At 44.0% G+C, this 21551-nt stretch overlaps 2 protein-coding genes across 5 annotated transcripts in view; one reads left to right on the top strand and one right to left on the bottom strand.

Annotated features, from left to right (window-relative positions):
- The window catches only part of PFKFB1 (6-phosphofructo-2-kinase/fructose-2,6-biphosphatase 1), a 62684-nt gene extending 51031 nt beyond the window's left edge, over positions 1-11653 (bottom strand). The window contains exon 1 of one of the 3 annotated variants that reach the window (XM_003276323.4): positions 11525-11653. In XM_003276323.4, coding sequence (XP_003276371.1) covers positions 11525-11552 — 28 coding nt within the window. In that variant the 5' untranslated portion in view covers positions 11553-11653. Of the gene's footprint in view, positions 1-7037; positions 7421-11524 lie in introns of those variants that run through there. The other 2 variants (XM_003276322.3, XM_004092400.2) reach the window with 2 other exon arrangements.
- Positions 11654-13452: 1799 nt separating this feature from the next.
- Positions 13453-20944, top strand: APEX2 (apurinic/apyrimidinic endodeoxyribonuclease 2). Of its 2 annotated transcripts, XM_030806966.1 has the most exons (6): positions 13453-13703; positions 14675-14758; positions 15414-15594; positions 16128-16274; positions 16966-17035; positions 19686-20944. In XM_030806966.1, the coding sequence occupies exons 1-6, from the start codon at positions 13547-13549 to the stop codon at positions 20601-20603; spliced, it is 1557 nt and encodes a 518-aa protein (XP_030662826.1). In that variant the 5' UTR covers positions 13453-13546; the 3' UTR covers positions 20604-20944. The 2 variants fall into 2 exon arrangements, with proteins under 2 accessions (XP_030662826.1, XP_030662827.1); XM_030806967.1 differs by lacking the exon at positions 15414-15594 and having other exon boundaries at positions 13487-13703.
- The last annotated feature ends 607 nt before the right edge of the window (positions 20945-21551 follow it).

The raw sequence follows: 21551 nt of genomic DNA, 5'->3' as shown, positions 1-21551 counted from the left end.
CCTAAAGGAAACAGAAGAAGGATATAATAAGGATTAGAGGTGAAAATAATAAAACAGAGACTAGGAAAACATTAGAAAAAAATCAACAAAATCAAAAGTTGGTTATTTGAAAAAATTAATAAACTTGACAAACCTTTAGTGAGACTGACCAAGAAAAAAAGAGAAAACTCAAATTAATAAATTCAGGAAAAAAAGAGGAGACATTACTACTGACTTTATGAAAATAAAAAGAATTATAAGCGAATATTATGAACAATCATAAACTGTACGCCAACACAATAAATGTCTTAGGTGAAATAGACAAATTATTAGAATGATACAAACTCTCAAAACTGACTAAAAAAGAAATGAAATCTAAATAGATCTATAACAAGGGATTGAATAAGTAATGAAAAACCTTGCCACAAAGAAAAGTCCAGGATTAGATGGTTTCGCTGGTGAATTCTAGCAAACATTTAAAGAATAATACGATTCTTCAAAAGCTCTTTCCAAAAATAGAAGAGAAGGAAGCACTTCCCAACTCGTTCTATGAGGCCAGTATTTCTGTGCTACCAAAGTTAGGCACATATATTAGAAGAAAAGAAAATTACAGACCAACAGCTGTTATGAATATGGATGTAAAAATCCCCACAAAACACTAGCAAACTGAACCCAGGAATGTATAAAAGGATTTATATGTATACATTATATATATGTATATATTACACTTATACTTTATACATCACAATCAAGTTAGATTTATTATAGGAATGCAAGCTCGATTTAACCTTTGAAAATCAATTAACGCAATAGACCACATCAATAGAATTAAGGACAAAAAAACCATATGATCATCATAATAGGCACAGATAAAGCATTTGGGAAATTAAATACCCCTTCATGATAAAACCAACAACAAATTAAGACAAGAAGGAAAGGTCCTAAACCTAATAAAAGACACCAGTGAAAAACCCACAGTGAATATCACACTTAATGGCGAAAGATTGAATAGTTTCCCCCATGCCCCCTGCCAAGATCAGTAACAAGAGAAGGATGTCTGTTTTCTAGTAGAGGTTATAGCCAAGGTAATTAGGTAAGAAAAAGAAAATAAAAGGCATCTGGATTGGAAAGGAAGAGATGAAATTATTTCTATTTGCAGATAACATAATCTTGTATATAGAAAATCCCAAGGAATGTACTAAAAAACACCATTGGACCTAATAAATGAGTCCAGCAATGTTGCAGAATATAAGATCAACATATAAAAATCAATTACATTTCTATAAAGTAGCCATGAGCAAACAAAATGAAATTAAGTAAAGCAATTCTATTTACAATAGCATCAAAACAATAAAATGCTTAAAAGAACACTTTAAAAAATGTAAAACACTCTGAAAACTACAAAACGTTGCTGAAAATAATTAAAGACCTAAGTAAATGCAACAACATCTCATGCTCAGGGACCTAAAACTTATTATTGTTAAGATGGTAATTCCCTAACTAATCTATAGATTAAATGTAGCCTCTGTCAAAGTTTCAGCTTAATTCTTTGCAGAAATTAATAAATCGGTCTTAAAATTTATATGGAAATGCAAAGGACCTAGAATAGCCAAAACAATCATGAAAACAATCTGAAAAAGACCAAAATTAGAAGACATACTTCCCAATTTCAAAATTACAATTAAACTACAGTAATCAAGAATGTGTGGTACTGGTATAAGGGTAGAGATACATATAAACCAATGGAATAGAACTGAGAGCCCAGAAGTAAACCCTTCAACTTATAGTCACCTGATTTTCATCAAGGGTGCCAAGACAATTTAGTAGGGGAAAGAAGAGTCTTTTCAAAAAATGCTGCTAGGACAACTGGGTATCCACATGCAAAAGAACGAAGCTGGATTCCCATCTCACACCACATGCAAATGTTAACTCAGAATAAATTGAAAAACCTAAATGTAAGAGCTAAGACTATAAAACTCTTAGAAAAAAGCCTAGGCATAAATCTTTGTGACTTTGCATGCTACAACATGGATTAACCTTGAAAACATGCCCAAAGAAATGAGCCAGATACAAAAGGCCACATATTGTATGATTCCCCTTATATAAAATGTCCAGAATAGGCAAATCCATTGAGACTGAAAGTAGCTTAGTGGTTGCCAGGGGCTAAGGGGAGAGGGTCATCTGGAGTGAGTCTAGAGTATGGAATTCCCTTTTGGCATAAAGAAAATGTCCTGGAATTAGTGGTGATGGTTACACGACTATGTGAATATACTCAAAACAAACTGACTGTATACTTCAAAATGGTGAATTTTATGGTATGTGAATTATATCTCAATCAAAAACAATTTTTTTAAAATGTAGGAAAACACATACCAGGCAAATATTAAGCTAAATAAAGCTAATGTAGGTATATTAATATGAGAAAAAGATTGATTATAGCGCAAAAACGTCAATGATACCAAATTACCAGGTATTACCAGAGTTAATAATTTCCTTACATGGTGATAAAATATTCAATTCGCAAGGAAGATATAGCAATTCTAAATTTGTTTGTAACTACGAACTTTCAAGATTGACAGAATTACAAGAAGACATTAACAAATTTTCCATATCAACAGGCAGCCAAAACCCCAGAAGAATATAGAACATTTGAGCCAGATTAACAAACACAACTTAATCGAGGTATATAGCACACTAAACACAACTGTAAAATGCACATTCTTTTCAAGTGCTCTTGGAACATTTACCAGATTGTCCATAAGTTGGTCCATAAAGCAAGTCTCAACAGATTTCAAAGAACTGAAATAGTACAAAGTTTGTTCTCTGACCAGAATGGAATTAAAATAGAAATGACAAGAGCACTGATCTATCAAAACAGAAGCTGGTCCAAGGGCTGGCACCAAGTACTGGAGGCCTCCTGCTGTGGTAGGCATTAATCCTTTAGTTGCTAGATGATAATCAGTAGGTCCTGGCTGTCCTGGGAAAGGAATTGAGGTGGCCAGGGTAACTGGGTAAGTGTTGGAGAGACTAAAAGAGCCTGGGACAGTGCCTATTTATTAAATGGACTATAAATATTTTGAAAATTCATATGGCCATACGATTATGAATCTGTGGAATATCAGCCCTGTTTAGTAGGCCAATTATAGCATTGGATACTTAAATTAGAAAAGAAGAAAGTCCGAAAATGAATGAGCTGAGCAGCATACAACTCTATTAGTTAAAAAAGAACAACAGAATAAATCCAAAGAAAATAGGAGAAACAGAATAATGATGAAAAATAGCTAAATAGAAAATAAAGATAACAAAGGATCAAAAAGTCAAAAGTTGATTATTTTAGAAGAATTATGAAAGTGTCAAACTTATAGCAAGATTGATCAAGAGAAAAAAGAAGGTGCAAATAAATAATATTATAATGAAAGAGAAGCTATAACTACAAATGCAACAGAGATAAAAAAGATACAAAGATAAGAACTTTACACGAAATAAATTTGAAAACTGATGTGAAGTAGAAAAATTCATAGAAAACCATAACTTAGGAAAGCTTAAGAAAGCTAACTTTAGTGAAAATAGCAAACTGAAAGGACTCTATAACTGATAAAAGAGATTGTGTCAGTTAAAATGTTAAAGGAGACACCAGGTCCAGATATTTTACCTAAAAATGCTGCCAGGTAAAATATTTGAGGAATGGCTAGTTCTGCAGACAACCTCTGTCAGAGGACAGAATGAAAGGAAATAGTTCCCATCTGATTTTATGAGGTTAGTATAATCTTGACACTCTTGGAAAAATTACAGGCCAATCTCTTTCCTGAGCAAAATGCTAAAATCCTAAACAAAATATTAGTGAAAGAAATTCAGAAGTTTTTATTTATCCCAGGACTGCAAGATTATTTCAACACAAGAAAAACTCTAATGTAATGTACCACATTAATGGGTTAAAACAGAAAATTAATGTCATTTCAGTGAATACAGAAAACATGTTTAATAAAATTCAATATTCATTCATCTTTTAAAAATTGTATTGGCAAATTCAGAATAAACAGGAACCTCTTTAACCTGTTAAATGATATCTACCAAAAAAACTACAGCAAATTTGCTCAATGGTGAAACTTAAAATCGGGATCAGCATAAGAATATACACTATTAACATTTCTTTTCAACGTGTACTGCACATCTCGTGTGTGTATATTAAAGGTGGGAGGTCTTAGCAGTGTAATAATGTAAGAAAAATAAAAACAAGGGTTGTGGGGAAAATGCAAGCTGTCATTTACATACAAATTATCAAAACTCATAAGAAAGTTTAGCAGGTTTGCTAGTTACAAATTCATTACATGAGAAACAAATACAGTTGTATACATTAGCAACATACTGCTATAAAATTTAATTTTCTAAAAAGGTACTGTTTAAGATAGCAACAAAAAATAAGCCAAAAACATCTTACAATGGCATGCAAACCTTTTATAGATTAAATTATAAAACTTCACTCAACATGAAAAAGCCTGAATATATGGAGTGATATACCATGTTTAGGGAAGACTCAATGTCACAAAGATGGCAACTCTCCTCAAATTGATTGATTTACAGATTGAATGTAATTTCCATCAAAATTCCAAAAGTTCTCTCTCTCTCTCTCTCTCCCTCTCTCTCTCTCTCTCTCTGTGTGTGTGTGTGTGTGTGTGTGTATGTGTGTAACTTGGAAAGCTGATTCCAAAATTTATGGAGAAGAGCATTGGGCCAAGAATAGCCAAGACACTCCATAAGAAGGACAAGATGGAGGGACTTGCTCTACCAGGATAAAGGTACAAGAATGCCCATTGGATAATTCTTCATAATCAAAAATTAGAAACTACCCAAATGCTCAACAATAGTAAGATGGATAAACTGTGGGATATTCACAAGGGGAATAAACAAACTACAACTGCTTGCAACGATAACATGGGTGGTTCACATAAACATAATGTTGGATGAGAAAAGAATATGCACAGATGTTCAAGTACTTTACATGTTAATGTATTTAATCTTCAGAATAACATTAAGTAACTGTGTGTCTTCTAGAGAGGATGCTCCAAGAAAAAGGTGATTCAGACCTTACAGGGACCAATAGACTGGCCTCCCTAGCAAGAAGTGAACCAGACATTGTCCAGACTTGGCAACCACTAAGTTTTTTGCATCTATGGTCTGATAAAATTTAGTCAAATATTAATGAGTGACTGTCTTGTGCACACAGAGCCCCATTCTTGGCTATGGTGAGTGGTAGAGTGGAAGTAGAACAGAGTGACCATTTACTGAGCATCTACTGTGTGCCAGGATAAGGGCCTGATGTTGAGGATATGATGGTAAATAAGACCACACGCCCACTTTCTTGTTTAAATAACAAGAACAATAATAATTAGGATAATTAACAATTACTGAGTATGTACTATGTGCTGGACACTCTTCTAAGCATGTCACATGCTTCAGCTCATCTAATCTTCACAACTACACTGTTATTAACTTCCTTTTACAGGTGAGGAAACAAGCCCAGAGAGGTTAAGAGAGTTGTCCAAGGTCACAGACACAGGGGGAGATAGAGCTGGAAGTCAAACCTAGGCAGTCTGGATCCAGAACCTCTGAATCAGTGAATTACTCCCAATAACACTGGGTCGTAGGCATTAATCTTGTTTTATAGCTGAGGAAAGTGACACTCCAAACTAAAGTGAGCACACATTTATTTTTCATCTTCTATTTGATAGAGACTATATTAGGTGATTTATGTATATTATCTCTCCAACTTCAAAGACACAGTTCCCAGGACTATAAGCATTCTAGCTCTGGAGGACCCGTGTATGCAGAGAATGGCTTGTTTGTTTGTCAACTAAACAGCCCCTTGGAAAAGGCCAAGAGTGGCTAGCTGGGTGAGGGTACCTCTCAGTCTCCAGGCTCCTAGATCTCCAGATGAGTGAGTGAGAGAGCTGGTGGAGATAAGAAAGAGAGAGAGTAGGAGCCTAGTCTTTCTTCTCTCTCTTCCTCCACCCACACCCTACATCCTGTATATTATAACTATATTTAACATCCTATATGCTCCTGGATCCTCTAAGCAACTACTGTCACCTGCAATATCCCTGAGCCTGGGCCTCCTCTAGCATTAGCAGGGTGGAAACTTGGTTAGCTGGCCTTTGGGATGTCTGAGTCCCACAGTCCACAGCTGCCTTATCTTAACCCACCTTATGGCCACTCAGGCCACAATCCCTGGGCTGGATGCACCTTGGTCCACCACTGTCGCCTGTTATCTATGGGAAATGGTATACTCCAGTTTTTGTTTTAAATATGTACAGGTTTTGTTTTGCCCTTGATCTTTCTTAAATTTCCAAAGTGAGCACCACACCAGCGGGCTGGCCCTGAGAGAATGTCTCTCTCAAATTCCCAGAGCAGCAAGGAAGTCCATATGTGCCAGGAAGGCAACACTGGAGACAGGACATTAAGTGTTTCCCAACCTAGGCAGGTATAGACTCAGAAAAGGCCTGAGAAAGGAGAGGAGCAATACTGACCAGTGACATGGCACTGCTGTGTACCCAGCACCTGTCCCCTGAGAGATGATGCCAGGAGCCATCACCTTATTTCACCCAGGCACTATCAGTCAGACAAGACCAACTCCCAGACACTTCACAGAAGTCACCAAAATGAAACATACTAGGCTATCACTGAACAGTCCTAAACTAGAAATCTTAAATTCCAAACAAGAAGCATTCCAAACAAGCTCTGCATAAGAAAGGAAAAGTTCCTAAAGATCCCTCTGATTAAGATGGTCTTAACCTAATCCTCCTTCTTTGTCTTCGTCTCTTTCTTTCCGCCTGTCTTCTCTCTCATTCTTTCCGCCTGTCTTCTCTCTCATTCTTTCCGCCGTCTTCTCTCTCATTCTTTCCTCACCTTTTTGACACTAGCCTCTATTTCATCCAGTTGTTCATCTATTCCAACTTTTAGGTTGAGGTAGGAGTGGATGACAAGGGGAGGTGCATCCTTTGCTCTTCTACACCCACTCTACCACCACCACCTTGAAACCCACGGAAGCAAACCCCACTTACAGCCCCTTCTCCGTTGCAGCCTGCTGCTGCCGCTGCTGTGTGGAATCCAGATCTTCTGCAACCTGGTTTGGGTGAGCTCTCCCATCTCTGGAGACATCTTAGGAGTCGCAGCTAATGACATCACTGCCCACAAGGTACCTGGCCTCACTTCCTGTCTTACTAGCTGTCTTTTCTCTCGCTGTGGCCACAGCAGCAGGTGGACAGGGCTGGGACAGGGGGTGCACTGGGTTTCTGAGCCCTCTCAAAGTCTGTCTTCAGCCCCCTCTCCTCTTTCCTCTGGTCCTAGCCTGCCTCTGCTCCTGTATGTACTAGTTGGGTATTGGGTGCAGAGGGCGAGAGGTTGGGCAGAGGTCAGAAGAGGCCTCTGAACTCCAAGGGCTGTGTACATAGGAGGTAAGTTGGAGCCCAACAAGGAAGGCAGCCAGCAACACAGCCCAGGTCTGACCAGTCACTTCCCTCCAATGAAGACAAGACTAATAGAGTATGCAAATAAAAGACCAAAGATCATGTGCTTACAGCCTGTGTGGGGTAGAGAGGCAAAGGTGATGGAGGTAGGTCTCAGCGGCTTTCCCAGCTTTGAAATAAAAAAATGGGCCCAAGTAGAATGTCAAGCTCCAACCCAGAAACCAAGATTCACATCAGAAATGCAAGGTTCCCAAGGACAAAAACACAAACACCAAGTCCCTACTGGGGAATGCAGTGTTTTGAGCTGGCAATTAGAGGCCCAAACTGGACATGGAAGGTCCACTACTTCTCTGCTTCCCCGACCCAAAATGGCATTGCATCCCTTGTCTTCTCTGGATTCTGCTGCCTTCCTTGCCACAGGGCCTCTCCCACCTGAAATGTGCTGCCTGGGGCACTCTTGAAGAGATGGGCACTATCTGATCATCTTTCTACTCTCTCCAGCCAAGGGCTAAATAAATAGGAGTAAACTGACACCTTTGGAAGAGTGCAGCCTTTGCCTGGGGCTGTAGGTGGGGGAATGGTAAGCTCTGCCCACATGGCTGTTAGCCACCATCATATGCCCTAAGGAGAATGACATTGGCATTATGAACTGATAGAAAATTTCGCTAAAGTTCCTCATGCCAAGCCATTAGGATGGAGATTTAAGAGGTTAGAGGCTGTAGCAGGGAACAGAGAGCAATGGCCTCAAAGTAGGACAAGTCCATAGGCCAGAGCCATCCAGCCCAGATGACTCACTCTCACCTGCCCTCTCTCCCGCTCCCCTGACCCACTGTTTTGAGGCTTTTGTGTATAACTCATAGAACTGCACAGCTTGCCTGGAAGATGCGCAAGTGTGCTCTTACTTCACTCTTTTGCAACCTTCCCACCCCCAATGAACCTCCAACGATTGGTTATGAAGAAGCTCAACTTTCTTCCACTGAGCTGGGCTGCACAAGGGCAATCTCTTGGGGACAGAAATTTCTAATCCCTGCCCTCAAATGCTCTCAGTTCCACTTTGCCTTTTAAGAAGTTCCCTAAAATACATTTGCAAGCCTTAGTCTACACAAGGGTCATATTCCCTCCAGTTGTTGTGTATAAATCATATCAAATTTTTAATACATTCCAGAGCCCACCTATCTAAATGAATCAACTGAGATAGCAGATCATGATGGTTAAGAGCAATAGGCTCTGGAGCAATATTTCTTGAGTGGAATCCTACCTCTGCCCCTTGTTGGCTATGAGGCAATGAGCAGAAGACTAAACTTTTCAGTACTTCAGTTTTCTTATCTGGAACATGGGAATGATAGGAGTACCTACCCTCCTTAGGACTGTTGAAGATTCAATGTGTTAAAAAATGTAAAGCAATCTGGGAAATGTTAAAAATATATTATCTAACACTGTTACTCCCTTTGGGAGGTAAGTGACCAGACACACCTCTTTGACTAATCTGAAACTTCTAATATAATGCTGACCATACAGAAAACCCTCAGTTAAGGAAACTTACAATATTATGGCAAAGGCTTAACATTTATAATACACAAAGAGCTCCTGCAAATCAATTAGAAGGATGAATTTGGTTTTACTCTTTTGATTTTGTGTAAAGACTTGCGAGATCATTTCATCTCACCGTCTCAGGTAAGAAAACTGAGGTCTAGAAATATTTTCCTAAGGTCATGTAGTAAATCAGTGGCCAAGTCAGGAATAGAACACTAGGGAACTAATTTCTCCCAGGTCAGGGCTTTTCTTTAATTAATCAAACAAGCCTGATCTAAGAATGTGGTCTTACAAGTTAGCTCAGAACCTCTAGAGTCTCAGAACTAGACTTTGTAAGAGATACAACTCTTTTAATTCTAATAAATTTCCTAACTGGTATAAATCTGTTAATATTAATAATCCTAATTATAACCCTTTCCCTGTATGTTTTCCATTGCCCACAAAGCAACAACATACTCCTTATCTTATTTGATCCTTACAAACATCCTTGTTAGCCTTACAGGGAAACTGAGGTCTGGGGAGGGGAAGTGGCATGTTCAAGGTAATCTAGCTGGTCACATGAATGTCTCTTCTATGTTTACAATTTTGTCCTTATGGCCCTGCCAACAGGCAGAAGGATAATTTTAGCAGCAGGAAATCTGAGATAGGAAGCTGACAGGCTTTTGACAAAGTCTTAAAGGGTAAACCTGGGGTCCAGGCTTGAAAGCTTAACTTAAAAGTGCCTGCAATTAGCTATGAGATTCCTCACTACTGTTACCAATTCTGATCCCGGAAGCAGGAGACCAAAACAAGCTTTATGGAAAGACCTCAGCTTGGCACCCAAGACTTTTCAATCAAGCTTCAGCCTACGTGTCCAGCCATGTCTCTCCTTAGATCTTCATCCTTAAACTGCACTGGCTGACTCACTGGGCCCCAAAATACATGGTGTATTTTCCTGCTTCTTGGCCTTTGCTCAGCCTGAAGTGCCATTTTTCTCCTTCTATTCCCAACAAAATCTGACCCACTTTTCAAGGTCTGGTTTGATGTTCCCTTCGTCTGGGAAGTGACCCCTGTATCCTTGGGACAAGCCTTGTATTTGGTTCTTATATTGCCCACATGCTCCTATCTGAGCAAGTATCCACCAGTATTTTCCTGGTCTGCTTCCCCACTAGACTGTGAACTCCTTGAGGATGGAGACTAGATCTCAGTGATCTGTAATTTGTGTTTCCAGTGTCCAACTCAGGCCCTGGCACAGAGGACAGAAAAGACACTTGCTTATTGTGTTTGTGCAGTCTACATCTCTCTGCCCTAGATGAGATGAACTTGTGGACAACTAATCCTAGTTCAACAAGGTAAATATTGTAACAGAGAGCTGTGCAGGGAATTGGATGGGAGAACTAACTTGTCTGAGGTAGGAGGTGGCATCTAGAAAGGTTTCTCTACCTTGAATGGGACAGAAACAGATAAACAAAAGAATGAAGTCCTCTCTGAAAAGGGCCAATGAACTCGTGGCAGAGAAAGGGTTCAGTCAGTACCAGATTCTCATTCAAGATCAAGCTCTGACCTGCAGCTCTTGGTCTAAAATTCTAAAATGGGGCTATCTCTAGGGAAGAAAAGATTACAATGTGATTTCCCAAGGCCCCCAGATCCTGACCCCATAGCCCTCCCAAAGTACAGGGCATGTGTATGGGGAGAGAATACCATGTAAAGCAGCATATGACAGTGCTGATGGATAATAAAGTCACGAATGGGGTCTCCCTATTGGTAGCTCTCAGACTGGGTATGAATGCATTTGTGGAGAGTGAAGGTGTGAGCGGAGATCAACCACACACTTACAAGCTAGGTGCAGGCCTTCTGTGACAGCAGCCTAGGATCCCCTTCCTTCTCACCCACTGTCCTGGCCCACCATCTCTCCACTATTTTCGGCCTCATGCCTGGGCCCCAAACCTCACTGGATCCCAGTTATGGAAGTGGCTCTCCACAGACTACGGTCGCACAGCAGCTGGAGGGTTTTGGGTGGGATTGCTTGTGGAGCCTATTAATAAAAAGCAAGATCACTACTCTTAGAGTGAGGAAGTCCTGAAATGTCTCCAAAGAGCTTTGGTTTCTGCCTTTCCACTCTTCTTGATCATGACAGCCCTCTGAGGAACATTGGCTAGAGACTTTGATATCCATTTTACTGAGGAAGCTACTGATGCCCAGAGAAGCTAGAGAGCTTGTTCAAAGTGCCACAGCAAATCAACCCTACTTTACACATCAGTGGGGAGGTAAAAGCTATAATTTCAATCACTCAGTTCATTCAAAACCAGACTAGGCCAAGTTAGAGAGACTTTCACAGGTGCCAGTGAATTGCCCTGGGGGCCATTGTCCCACAAAGGCCAGAATGGACTTTTAAAAATATACAGACAGATAAATAGGTTACATATAGATATAATCTTTTCCCCCACTTTCCCATGCCCTTTAATGCACACGACAACCAACCATCTATGCAAAGAAAACTTTCCAGAGGGCCTGAAGAACGGATGTGGATTTGTGCAACTCCTACCTACTTTCCCTTCTTTCTCACCTACCTTTTATTCTAGAGGTTTTTTCTTCCATCGCTAATTATCCAACACTCGGTTCTCTTGCATTTACAGACCCCCAAGGCAGGTCCAATGGGTGGCATCAAAGAGGAAGCCTGGAGGTGTTCGTTGGTTCCCTGAGAAGGCTGAGGATGTACCCTTGTTAAGTGGGGGATGTATGTGCTCTGTTGAAATATCAGCTGTTGTAGTTGCCAAAGAAGTTCCTGAGCCACCCGAAGCCTTTTCTCTTCAGTCCAACCATGTGTTCACCTTGCCCCAAAGGTCAGAACTAATATTAACAAGCCACTGCAGAATGGGGAAATTAAAACCAGCTATGGAGACAGGCAAGTTCTGGATTTCGCTGGGGCTGTTTCAGATCGGTCTTCAGTGTAAATGGGCATAATCCCTTAGTGGAAAGCAATCTGGCAATATGAAGCAAGAGCAATAAAAATGTTCATTTCCTTTGTCCTAGTTATCACACTCATGGGAGTCAATCCTGAGTCAATAACCCCCAAAGCATGAAAAAGCTCAGGACATACAAATTTTTATTTTAATCACAGAGCTATTTTCTGATAGCAACAACTGGTAACCTTTTAAGTCCTCCAGGAGGAAAAGCAGTTTACTGCGTCTTTGCTGTAACCATTGAGGATGATGGCTCTAAGACTTAAATTCTGGGGAAAAAATAATTATGCTGCAATTCTGGGTGAGGAACCTAAAGATGCATCGTTATGCTTTTCCCTGGACATTGGGCATATCCATTACTTCTAACTTCTGTGCTCTCAAAAACAAGCCATGAACCTGTCGATGCTCTTGCTATTATCCTTTGTTCATTCATTCACCTGACAAATATCTATTGCTTCCCAATATATGCTGTGTCCAGTATTAGGGGATGGGGCTAACAAGATGAACCAGACATGGTCATTGCTCTCAAGTTGCTGGCAGTCTAGTGGCAGCAGAAATAGAAGTCAATGATAACTGTGTATTCTAAGTACTGTGACAGAATGGACCATAGGGTGCCGTGGGGCCCCAGAGGAAAAGACTTAACTGGGGAGGTGTGTGGTCAGTAAAAACACTCAGAAAAGTAATTATTGAGCTAATTAAGATAGGGTTTGAATCCTGGCTCTACTACTTCAGTGTAAGAGAGAGTGAACTGTGAGAATGAAGTGAATTCATTCGACGTCTCTAACTTAGCCTCAATGTCCCCAACTGGGTTGTCCTGAGAGTGAAATGAGATAACATATACAGAAGAGCCATGGATGCATCCGGAGACAATGCTGCTCACGAGCTTACATTTCCTGGGCCTCGATTTCACTTATCCGAGAAACAGAACCAAGAGTAAGGATGTGTCCGGCTACATCCTTCAGAATGTTAAGAGCCAAGACAAATAAAAGCTACAGGGCAGGCTTGAGACAGCCTCCTCCTCCTCCCCCTGCCCCAATAAAGCCAAAGGCCCTCCTCCTAAGTCTTATCTCAGTGGAGCGACTCCTACTGCTCCCTCCGCCAACCATGAACTTCCCTTTGCCCAGCCCAACGCGAGCACTTAGCGCCAGCTATTCCTGGGGCGCAAGCGCTGCAGCCATCTGCGAACTTAGGTGGGCGGTCTGCCGCACTGAGGGAGGGCGGGGCTTTGGCGGCTGACCAGTTCCGCTCAGGGTTCCGTCGCTTAAAAAGTGGCAAAATCCCGTTTGTAAGTAACCGGACGCACCACGTGGACTTCTGAGTACAGGAAAAACGCACTGAGACTCAGGGATCCGAGCGGAAGGAGCGGGAGCCCAAGTGGAAACTCCTCTCGCCATTCATTGCCACTAGCCTTCCGCTCTGCTTCCTTCAGCGTCCACCCAGTTCCTCCTCCCGCCAATGAGAGCTGAGAAAGTTGAAGCCCCCGCCCGACATGCGTCAGACGCTTTTGTGGTACGCATGCGAACGCCTGCGCAAACGCGCACGGGAGGCGGGCCTGGCCAACTTCTGAACAGCAAGCGCTTCGCCCGCGCCTACGTTGGCGCGGGCTGGGAGGTGTTCCAGCCCGTTAAGATGTTGCGCGTGGTGAGCTGGAACATCAATGGGATTCGGAGACCCCTGCAAGGGGCGGCAAATCAGGAACCCAGCAACTGTGCCGCCGTGGCCGTGGGGCGCATTTTGGACCAGCTGGATGCGGATATCGTCTGTCTCCAGGAAACCAAAGTGACCAGTGAGCGCTCTAGATTCCAGGATCCCTACATACTTTTTCTTTCCCGCTAACTTTTGCCCCCTGTCCCATGTAATTTTACTTTCCCAGTTTCCTATTCTTAGAGTCCTGCCCTTAGACCAGGTTCCTTCCCTCTTAAACTCCCATTTCCTACCCTAACTAGATCCCCTAATTGCACTCCATCTCCTGTCTTCAGCAAACTTTAGCTCCTTCTCAAAACCCCATATCTAGTCAGATTCCCACTCATTCTCCGGCCCCAAACTCAGTCCCCTGAATTTCCTCCTTCCATACGCTGTCCATCTCCCTGCCACAAAGTCAAACCCCCGAATTCTTCATCCCTGCCCCAAGCTCAGATCCTCTAATTCCCACCCCATCTTTGACCCCAGCTCAGTCTTTCTAATTTCCTCTTTTTCACATCTCCACCTCAGAACCCCAGTACCCCTTATCTATTCCCATCTCTCCTCCCAGCGGAAAGTCCCTAATTCCCACCTTATTTCCCACCCCAAGCTTAGATGTCCTCTTATTTCTTCACCCTCCTATCTCCCCTCAGAATCCCCTAATTCCTTTTCCCTCCACCCCCAGTTCAGATCCCCTAATTCCCTCTCTCTTACCTCTCACCCTTAGCTCAGATTCCCACTGTCCTCTCATATGTCCATCCCCATCCCCAGCTTCCTCCTATCGTTCAGACCCCTAGGCTTAGCTCTGATTCTTGCCCCTTCCCACCTAATTCTCCACCTCCACTTCATAGTCTCTAACCCCCGCCCCCCCGCAGCCTTCTAATTCTGATATCAATTTCCTCTCTGACATTTCCCATCTTTCTAGGTCCTCCTCTAATCATAGATACTTCATTCCCGTCACCCCCAACTCTGGCTCTGATGTGTGCAAGGAATTAGCCTACAACTGTAATTCCAGGCCTTTGTGTTTCTCGGATCCTAGTTTTACCTCTGACTTAATCTTACATTTTTTTTTTCCAGGGGATGCACTGACAGAGCCCCTGGCTATCGTTGAGGGTTATAACTCCTATTTCAGCTTCAGCCGCAACCGTAGCGGCTATTCTGGTAAATGGGGCTTTCTGTGGACTTTAAATTAGTGAGGGAGGCAGATAAGGGAAAAGGGTTTCCAATATTTGATGAGAGGGTAATAAGAAATTTAGACATTTAGTTTACAGAGCTAAAGCTGCATAGTAGTAAATTACGTGAAATATAATTTTTATGGATAGGATTATCCTACTGGAAATATAATTTTTATGGATAGAATTATCCTACTGGACCCCAGAAGTACAGTAGTAGTGTGGTGCTTAATTGTGTGAACTGTGGAGCCAGATAGCCTGGGTTTGAGTCATGGCTCATTTCCTAGCTGTGCACCCTCTGGCAAGTTACATTACCTCTTGGTGCCTCAGGTTCCTCAGCTAGAAAATGAGGATAATGTTTACCTTCAAGGGCTGTTACAAGGATTAAATGAATTAATCCATGTGATAATAATAATTGCTAATACTTCTTGAGCACTCACCATGTATCAATGTAAAACACTTAGAACATTCTGTGGCTCTTTTAGATGCAGGAACTGAGACTCCAGGGTTTGAATAAGGTTGCCCAAGAACCACACTTTATGAAGATGACTTAGGTGACTTGTGTGGGGACAATTGGAGTGGGACAGGCTGTGCAACAGGCTATTGACTGCCAGGTCTGCTCAGAGTGCCCTGTCTGTTCCCAGGTGTAGCCACCTTCTGTAAGGACAACGCTACCCCAGTGGCTGCTGAAGAAGGCCTGAGTGGCCTGTTTGCCACCCAGAATGGGGATGTTGGTTGCTATGGAAACATGGATGAGTTTACCCAAGAGGAACTCCGGGCTCTGGATAGTGAGGGCCGGGCCCTCCTCACACAGCATAAAATCCGGTAATAGCTCATATCTCCCTGCTACTGAGCACTGCTGGTGCTACTCTTTGAGTGTGAAGATTCTAAGGCTTGCCACGTAAACATACATGCACCGTGGAGAAGTTCCCAAATTTGCCTTTCCTGGTTTAGTCCTGGCTGGGCTACTCAGTGTGTGACCCTGGCAAATTTTTCCCCCTCTGAGGCTTGAGTTTCCATCTCTACAGTGTGGGGCTGGCCTAGTGATCCAGCTCTTATTACCATAGACATCTCAAAAGCAACTTAGTGCTGAACTCACTACCCCAGGTTGCTCTCTTTCTGGGTGTTCTGTCTTTGTGAATAGCAACACCATTACCTGGTGGTAATCCTTAGATACCCCTCTCCCTGCCTTATCAGTAGTCAGTCCCCAAGTCCTGTGCATGCCAGATCATTTGTGTCTCTTTAACCCCTTTCTTTTCCATCCCAGACAGTCACAAAATGGAAGCCATGTGGTATGGGGAAGGGACAGAAGGGGAGGTTTGAAACTGACCCCTTTTGGGGGTTTCTCTTTTCTCCAGCACATGGGAAGGGAAGGAGAAGACCTTGACCCTAATCAATGTGTACTGCCCACATGCGGACCCTGGGAGGCCTGAGCGGCTAGTCTTTAAGATGCGCTTCTATCGTTTGCTGCAAATCCGAGCAGAAGCCCTCCTGGCGGCAGGCAGGTACTGCAAGCCTGGGCAGCAAGGCTTCCTTGAGTTGCTCCTGGGTGCCCAGCCCTGTGTCAAGCTCCATTGGAAGGGATTTGGACCCTTTGTCTCTGAGTTCTTTCACAGCATAGTTGCAGACACCAATATGCCCACCTGAATAGGCTCTGTTCAAAACAAACATGGGTTTTGTACTCTGAGCACATATTCAGGCTCCTGCTCTTATTCATTTGTGAGCCCTAGGGCTAGTCTTGCCTCTGTTTTCTCTTTTGTCAAATGAATATATGAATCTCTACCCCACACAATAGTTTTAAGGGTGAAAAGAGATGAGAATGGTAAAGTGCCTGGAAGCAAAGGAAAGTCTTGTTCCAGGGAAGGACAGGAAAGTGAGGGTGAGTTAGAACAATCAAGGGGAGGTGGTATCTGAGCTCAGCTCTGAAGGACAAGAAAAATGCCCACTGGGTACTGATTAGTGAGGCAGTCATGTCAAACATGGAACACTGTCACCTTTGGAGATCAGAATTGGGTTGGTTAGATATGAAAGGCAGCAAGGTTGTGGTAAGATTGGAGAGATAGGCTGCTATGAGTTGCTGTTGGCTAGGAAGCCTCAATATGGGAGATGGCCTGTCTGAGCTCTTGGGCCCAGGAAAAAGTATATGGGCCAGGACTGCTGCACCTCTTTCTAATAATCCCACATTGTGTTTTTCAGCCATGTGATCATTCTGGGTGACCTGAATACAGCCCACCGCCCCATTGACCACTGGGATGCAGTCAACCTGGTAAGGCTCCCTCTAGGTGCCTGGCCCCACTCCTGACTGATTCTGTTTGTCCAGCTGACCAACGCTGAGTTTTTGGCCCAGGGACAGCTTCCTTTATGGGAAAGCGGAGCTTGGCTTGCAATACTATTCTTATAGTACTGAGGATTGGTCATTCATTCAATAGACAATACTGAGTCTGCCCATGGCCTGGCCCTGAGCCACATACTGAGGACTCAGGAGTCAGATCCAGCTCTTGGCTCCTGGGAGCTCTCCAGCATGGTGGTGGGCTACAGACACATGGCTAGCCAATCATAGGATGGTATTCTCAGGGCAGAGGCACAGATGGCATCCCAGAAAGCTACGGGAGCTCAGAGATGGGATTCCTAGGTGAGCTTGGACATCAGGACAGGCAGCTGAAAATGGCTAAATCTTAACAGATGAGTAGAACAGAGCTTTGAAGTAGAAAGCATTCTAGCATGGGCAAAGGTTTCAAGGTGAGAATTTGCATTGTGTGCATGGGGAACCACAAGTCCCTTTCTTCTTAGTGACACGGGAAGGGAGGTGAGTGGCAGAAGGTGGGGCTGGAGAGTTGTTGGGGGTCAGATTTCAAGGACTGTGAATTCCACATTGCCTTGGTCATTTCCTTAATACACTGTATTTCTTGTTTATGAACTTTCAATACCTCCCTGTTACCTCTGTGATGCAGAGAAAACATGGAGACCTAGCATTCAAGGCTCTCCTTGGTCTGTGACCTGTCTCTTATTTCCACCTTCAGTGTCCCTACACATTTTGTCCTCTCTAGACAGGTTGTCTCCTGTCGGCCCGTTGTAAAAGTTATTCTCATTCTGGCTTTTCTCACTGTGCCCTGAATTGGTGGACATGACCCCCTCTCTGTCTTTTTGTTATATGAACCTCTTATCTCTAAGTTCCCTTAGGCCCATGGTTTTCAGCCCTTAACTGCATATTAGAACAAAAATATCAATATCTTAGCACTACTCCAGACCAATGAACTCAGAACTCTCGGGTGTGGGGCCAGGGTAGTGGCACGTTCTAAAAGCCCCCAGTGTGACTTTATTGTGCAGCCAGGCTTGAGAACCATTGCCCTAGAATCTACAAGCCAGCTCTCATCTTGGCTTGCCTTATGTCTTATGATGGGGGATCAGTGATTTATGCTGGTACAGTCCCACTCAGCACTGGGCTTGGCTTAGAGAAGGGACCGTGGGAATATTCCTTGATTAATTCGCAGAAGAGCTACATAAATGTAGATATGGCTCCCAGCTGGGAAAATGAGCAGAAGTGAGAGAATGAGAGAATGGTGGTGGTGGTGTGGTGGGGAGCGGAGAGAATGCTACAAAGTGCGAGCCTTCAGTCCCTCCCTGCCTCATTCCTCTTATGCATTCATTCAGTGTGTTCTTTCAGATTCCTGTGATAGCATCATATATCTTTATGCCTTTTCTACTTAGTTCAGAGGTATCCTAGATCTCTCATGTATACCTCCTTCATTTTCTCCTCCAGGAAAAGAGAACTAATAGTGCCAGCTCAGATGACTTACACAGTCTTTCCAAAATAGCAGAACACATCCACTTTCTACCAGGCTTGCTCTTTTAGTCTTGTCATTTCTCTAAACGGCACCATCATCCCCCTGGTTGCTTCAACTTAAAAGCCTGGGAATTGTGCTAGTAGTGTCTTTCTTTCTTACTCCACTTCCCACATTCAGTTGGTCAGCAAGTACTGTTGATTCTAGCTACAAATCATCTCATAATTTCATGTTTCTGTCTCCTCTGGCACCCACCCTAGTCCAAGTGACCATCATCTTGCTTGTGTGACTATGGCAGCCATTTCTTGCTGGTATTCTGGTCTCCAGTCTGGTCTTTCCTCAAGTCTTTTGGGTACGCAGCACACTCCCTCCACAGGCCCAGCACAGAGACTGTTCTTAAAGTTAGGAGCACCCTCCACCTAGGTTACTCTTACTCAGCCCCTACACCTCAGCTCCAGATCACTTCTCGAAAGGAAGCCTCCTTGGTCCCCAGGAGTAGATCAGGTTCCTACTTTGTCCCTGGCATCATATATGGCACATAATAGGTATCCCATGAACATTTCTTGCATTGAATGAGTGGGTGGGTAGGTGGATTGAATGGATGGACTGATGGATGATGGATGGGGAATCAGAGCCTAAGGAAGTATTCAGACCTGGATCCTTGCAGGTCCTCAGCTCAGGAGGTAGTGATGGTCATTGAGGGCTTTGACACACTAGATAAACCAAATAGTGCCAGAGGGTTTAAAGGAAGAAGCTGACAGTCTTCCTAACTCTTAACCCCAGCCCTGCTTCCTAGAGGCAAACACTTTTAATTTCCTGTTTTCCATCCTTTTGAAAAGCAGTTCCGGGAATTGCTTTGATTAAACAAACTTTCAGATTTGCCATTGACGGACCAGTGCAAGACAAATGCAAGCTCATGCAGAGGGAAAAACAAGCATGGTCTTTTAAATCAGTAAGGATGAAAATCAGAATCCCAGCTCTGCCAATTCCGGACTGTGTGACCTTGAGCAGTAGTCCTCTTGGGACAACCAAATTTTCTTATTTGCAAAATGCAGCAGTTAGTCTAAGTCCCTTCCAGTTCTAGGTATCTAGCTCTGTCTCTCTCTCTTCCAACCCCCTTTCCTCCTCACCTAGGAATGCTTTGAAGAGGACCCAGGGCGCAAGTGGATGGACAGCTTGCTCAGTAACTTGGGGTGCCAGTCTGCCTCTCATGTAGGGCCCTTCATCGATAGCTACCGCTGCTTCCAACCAAAGCAGGAGGGGGCCTTCACGTGCTGGTCAGCAGTCACCGGCGCCCGCCATCTTAACTATGGCTCCCGCCTTGACTATGTGCTGGGGGACAGGACCCTGGTCATAGACACCTTTCAGGCCTCTTTCCTGCTGCCTGAGGTGATGGGCTCTGACCACTGCCCTGTGGGTGCAGTCTTGAGCGTGTCCTCTGTGCCTGCAAAACAGTGCCCACCTCTGTGCACCCGCTTCCTCCCTGAGTTTGCAGGCACCCAGCTCAAGATCCTTCGCTTCCTGGTTCCTCTCGAACAAAGTCCTGTGTTGGAGCAGTCGACGCTGCAGCACGACAATCAAACCCGGGTACAGACATGCCAAAACAAAGCCCAAGTGCGCTCAACCAGGCCTCGGCCTAGTCAGGTTGGCTCTAGCAGAGGCCAGAAAAACCTGAAGAGCTACTTTCAGCCCTCCCCTAGCTGTCCCCAAGCCTCTCCTGACATAGAGCTGCCTAGCCTACCACTGATGAGCGCCCTCATGACCCCGAAGACTCCAGAAGAGAAGGCAGTGGCTAAAGTGGTGAAGGGGCAGGCCAAGACTTCAGAAGCCAAAGATGAGAAGGAGTTACGGACCTCATTCTGGAAGTCTGTGCTGGCGGGGCCCTTGCGCACACCCCTCTGTGGGGGCCACAGGGAGCCATGTGTGATGCGTACTGTGAAGAAGCCAGGACCCAACCTGGGCCGCCGCTTCTACATGTGTGCCAGGCCCCGGGGTCCTCCCACTGACCCCTCCTCCCGGTGCAACTTCTTCCTCTGGAGCAGGCCCAGCTGAACCAATGGAGGCCTGGGGACATCTGGCATGGTCACCCCTGCACGTGATCTGAGGCCAGCTCCTCTTCTCTGAGCTGCCTCCTGCTTCTCCCTGAAAGTCTCCTACCCTTCTCTTCCTCTTCTAAGCCCTCTCTTCCTCGCTGTCCTTCCTACCTAGCTCCTTGTTGGTGAGCTTCTTGTGCCTTAATCCTGTGACCCAGCCCCCTACACCACTTTCCACCTTCCCGTCCGAAGTACACGGACACTAGCTGCCCCGGGAAGTTGTGTGATTTTAAATCACTTCTGTCTTTGCTGGAAAATGTATTTGTGCATAAATAAAGTCTGTGTATTTGTTTCAGGGTTGCACTTTGGACATTGTGGATGTACTCCATAAAGTTGAGTCAGAGAAGCCATCTCAATACTGGGTTTGCCGGCTGGCTGTAGCCCAGTGATATAATTCCCAGGAAAAGGGGCGGAGGAAGGAGGGAAGAGTGAGGAGTGAGGAGCAGTGCTCACCATAAAGGGTTGTCTGCTCAGTTGTAGGAGTTTCCTATACTGCTAAGGTTAAATCAGCAAGGGAGGTGGGCTGTGTAGCCTTAAACCAGAGCTTTCCAACTAGTGCGTCCCACAGCTGCCACAGTGGGTTACAGGGTTGAAAGAAACAGGGTCCTCAGCCCTCAGAGTTGCCAGGCAGGGCCTGGGACCACACAAGTCTCAGGGAAGATCGCCTCCTTGGCAAGCAGTATCATTAGTACCCCTAAGTGTGCCATGGAAATGTTTCCTGTATACTGTGACCTGGAAAGTGGGAGCATTGAACACAGTGCTTGCTCTAGCCAAGCCTCTTCTCACCTTTGAAAATGGGATTGGTAGACCAGGTGCAGTGGCGCACGCCTGTAATCCCAGCACTGTGGGAGGCTGAGGTGGGTGGATCACCTGAGGTCAGGAGTTCGCAACCAGCCTAACATGGTGA

This window comes from Nomascus leucogenys, chromosome X (assembly GCF_006542625.1).
Source record: "Nomascus leucogenys isolate Asia chromosome X, Asia_NLE_v1, whole genome shotgun sequence".
Lineage (NCBI taxonomy): Eukaryota > Metazoa > Chordata > Mammalia > Primates > Hylobatidae > Nomascus > Nomascus leucogenys.
This window is presented reverse-complemented; position numbering and strand designations above follow the sequence as displayed.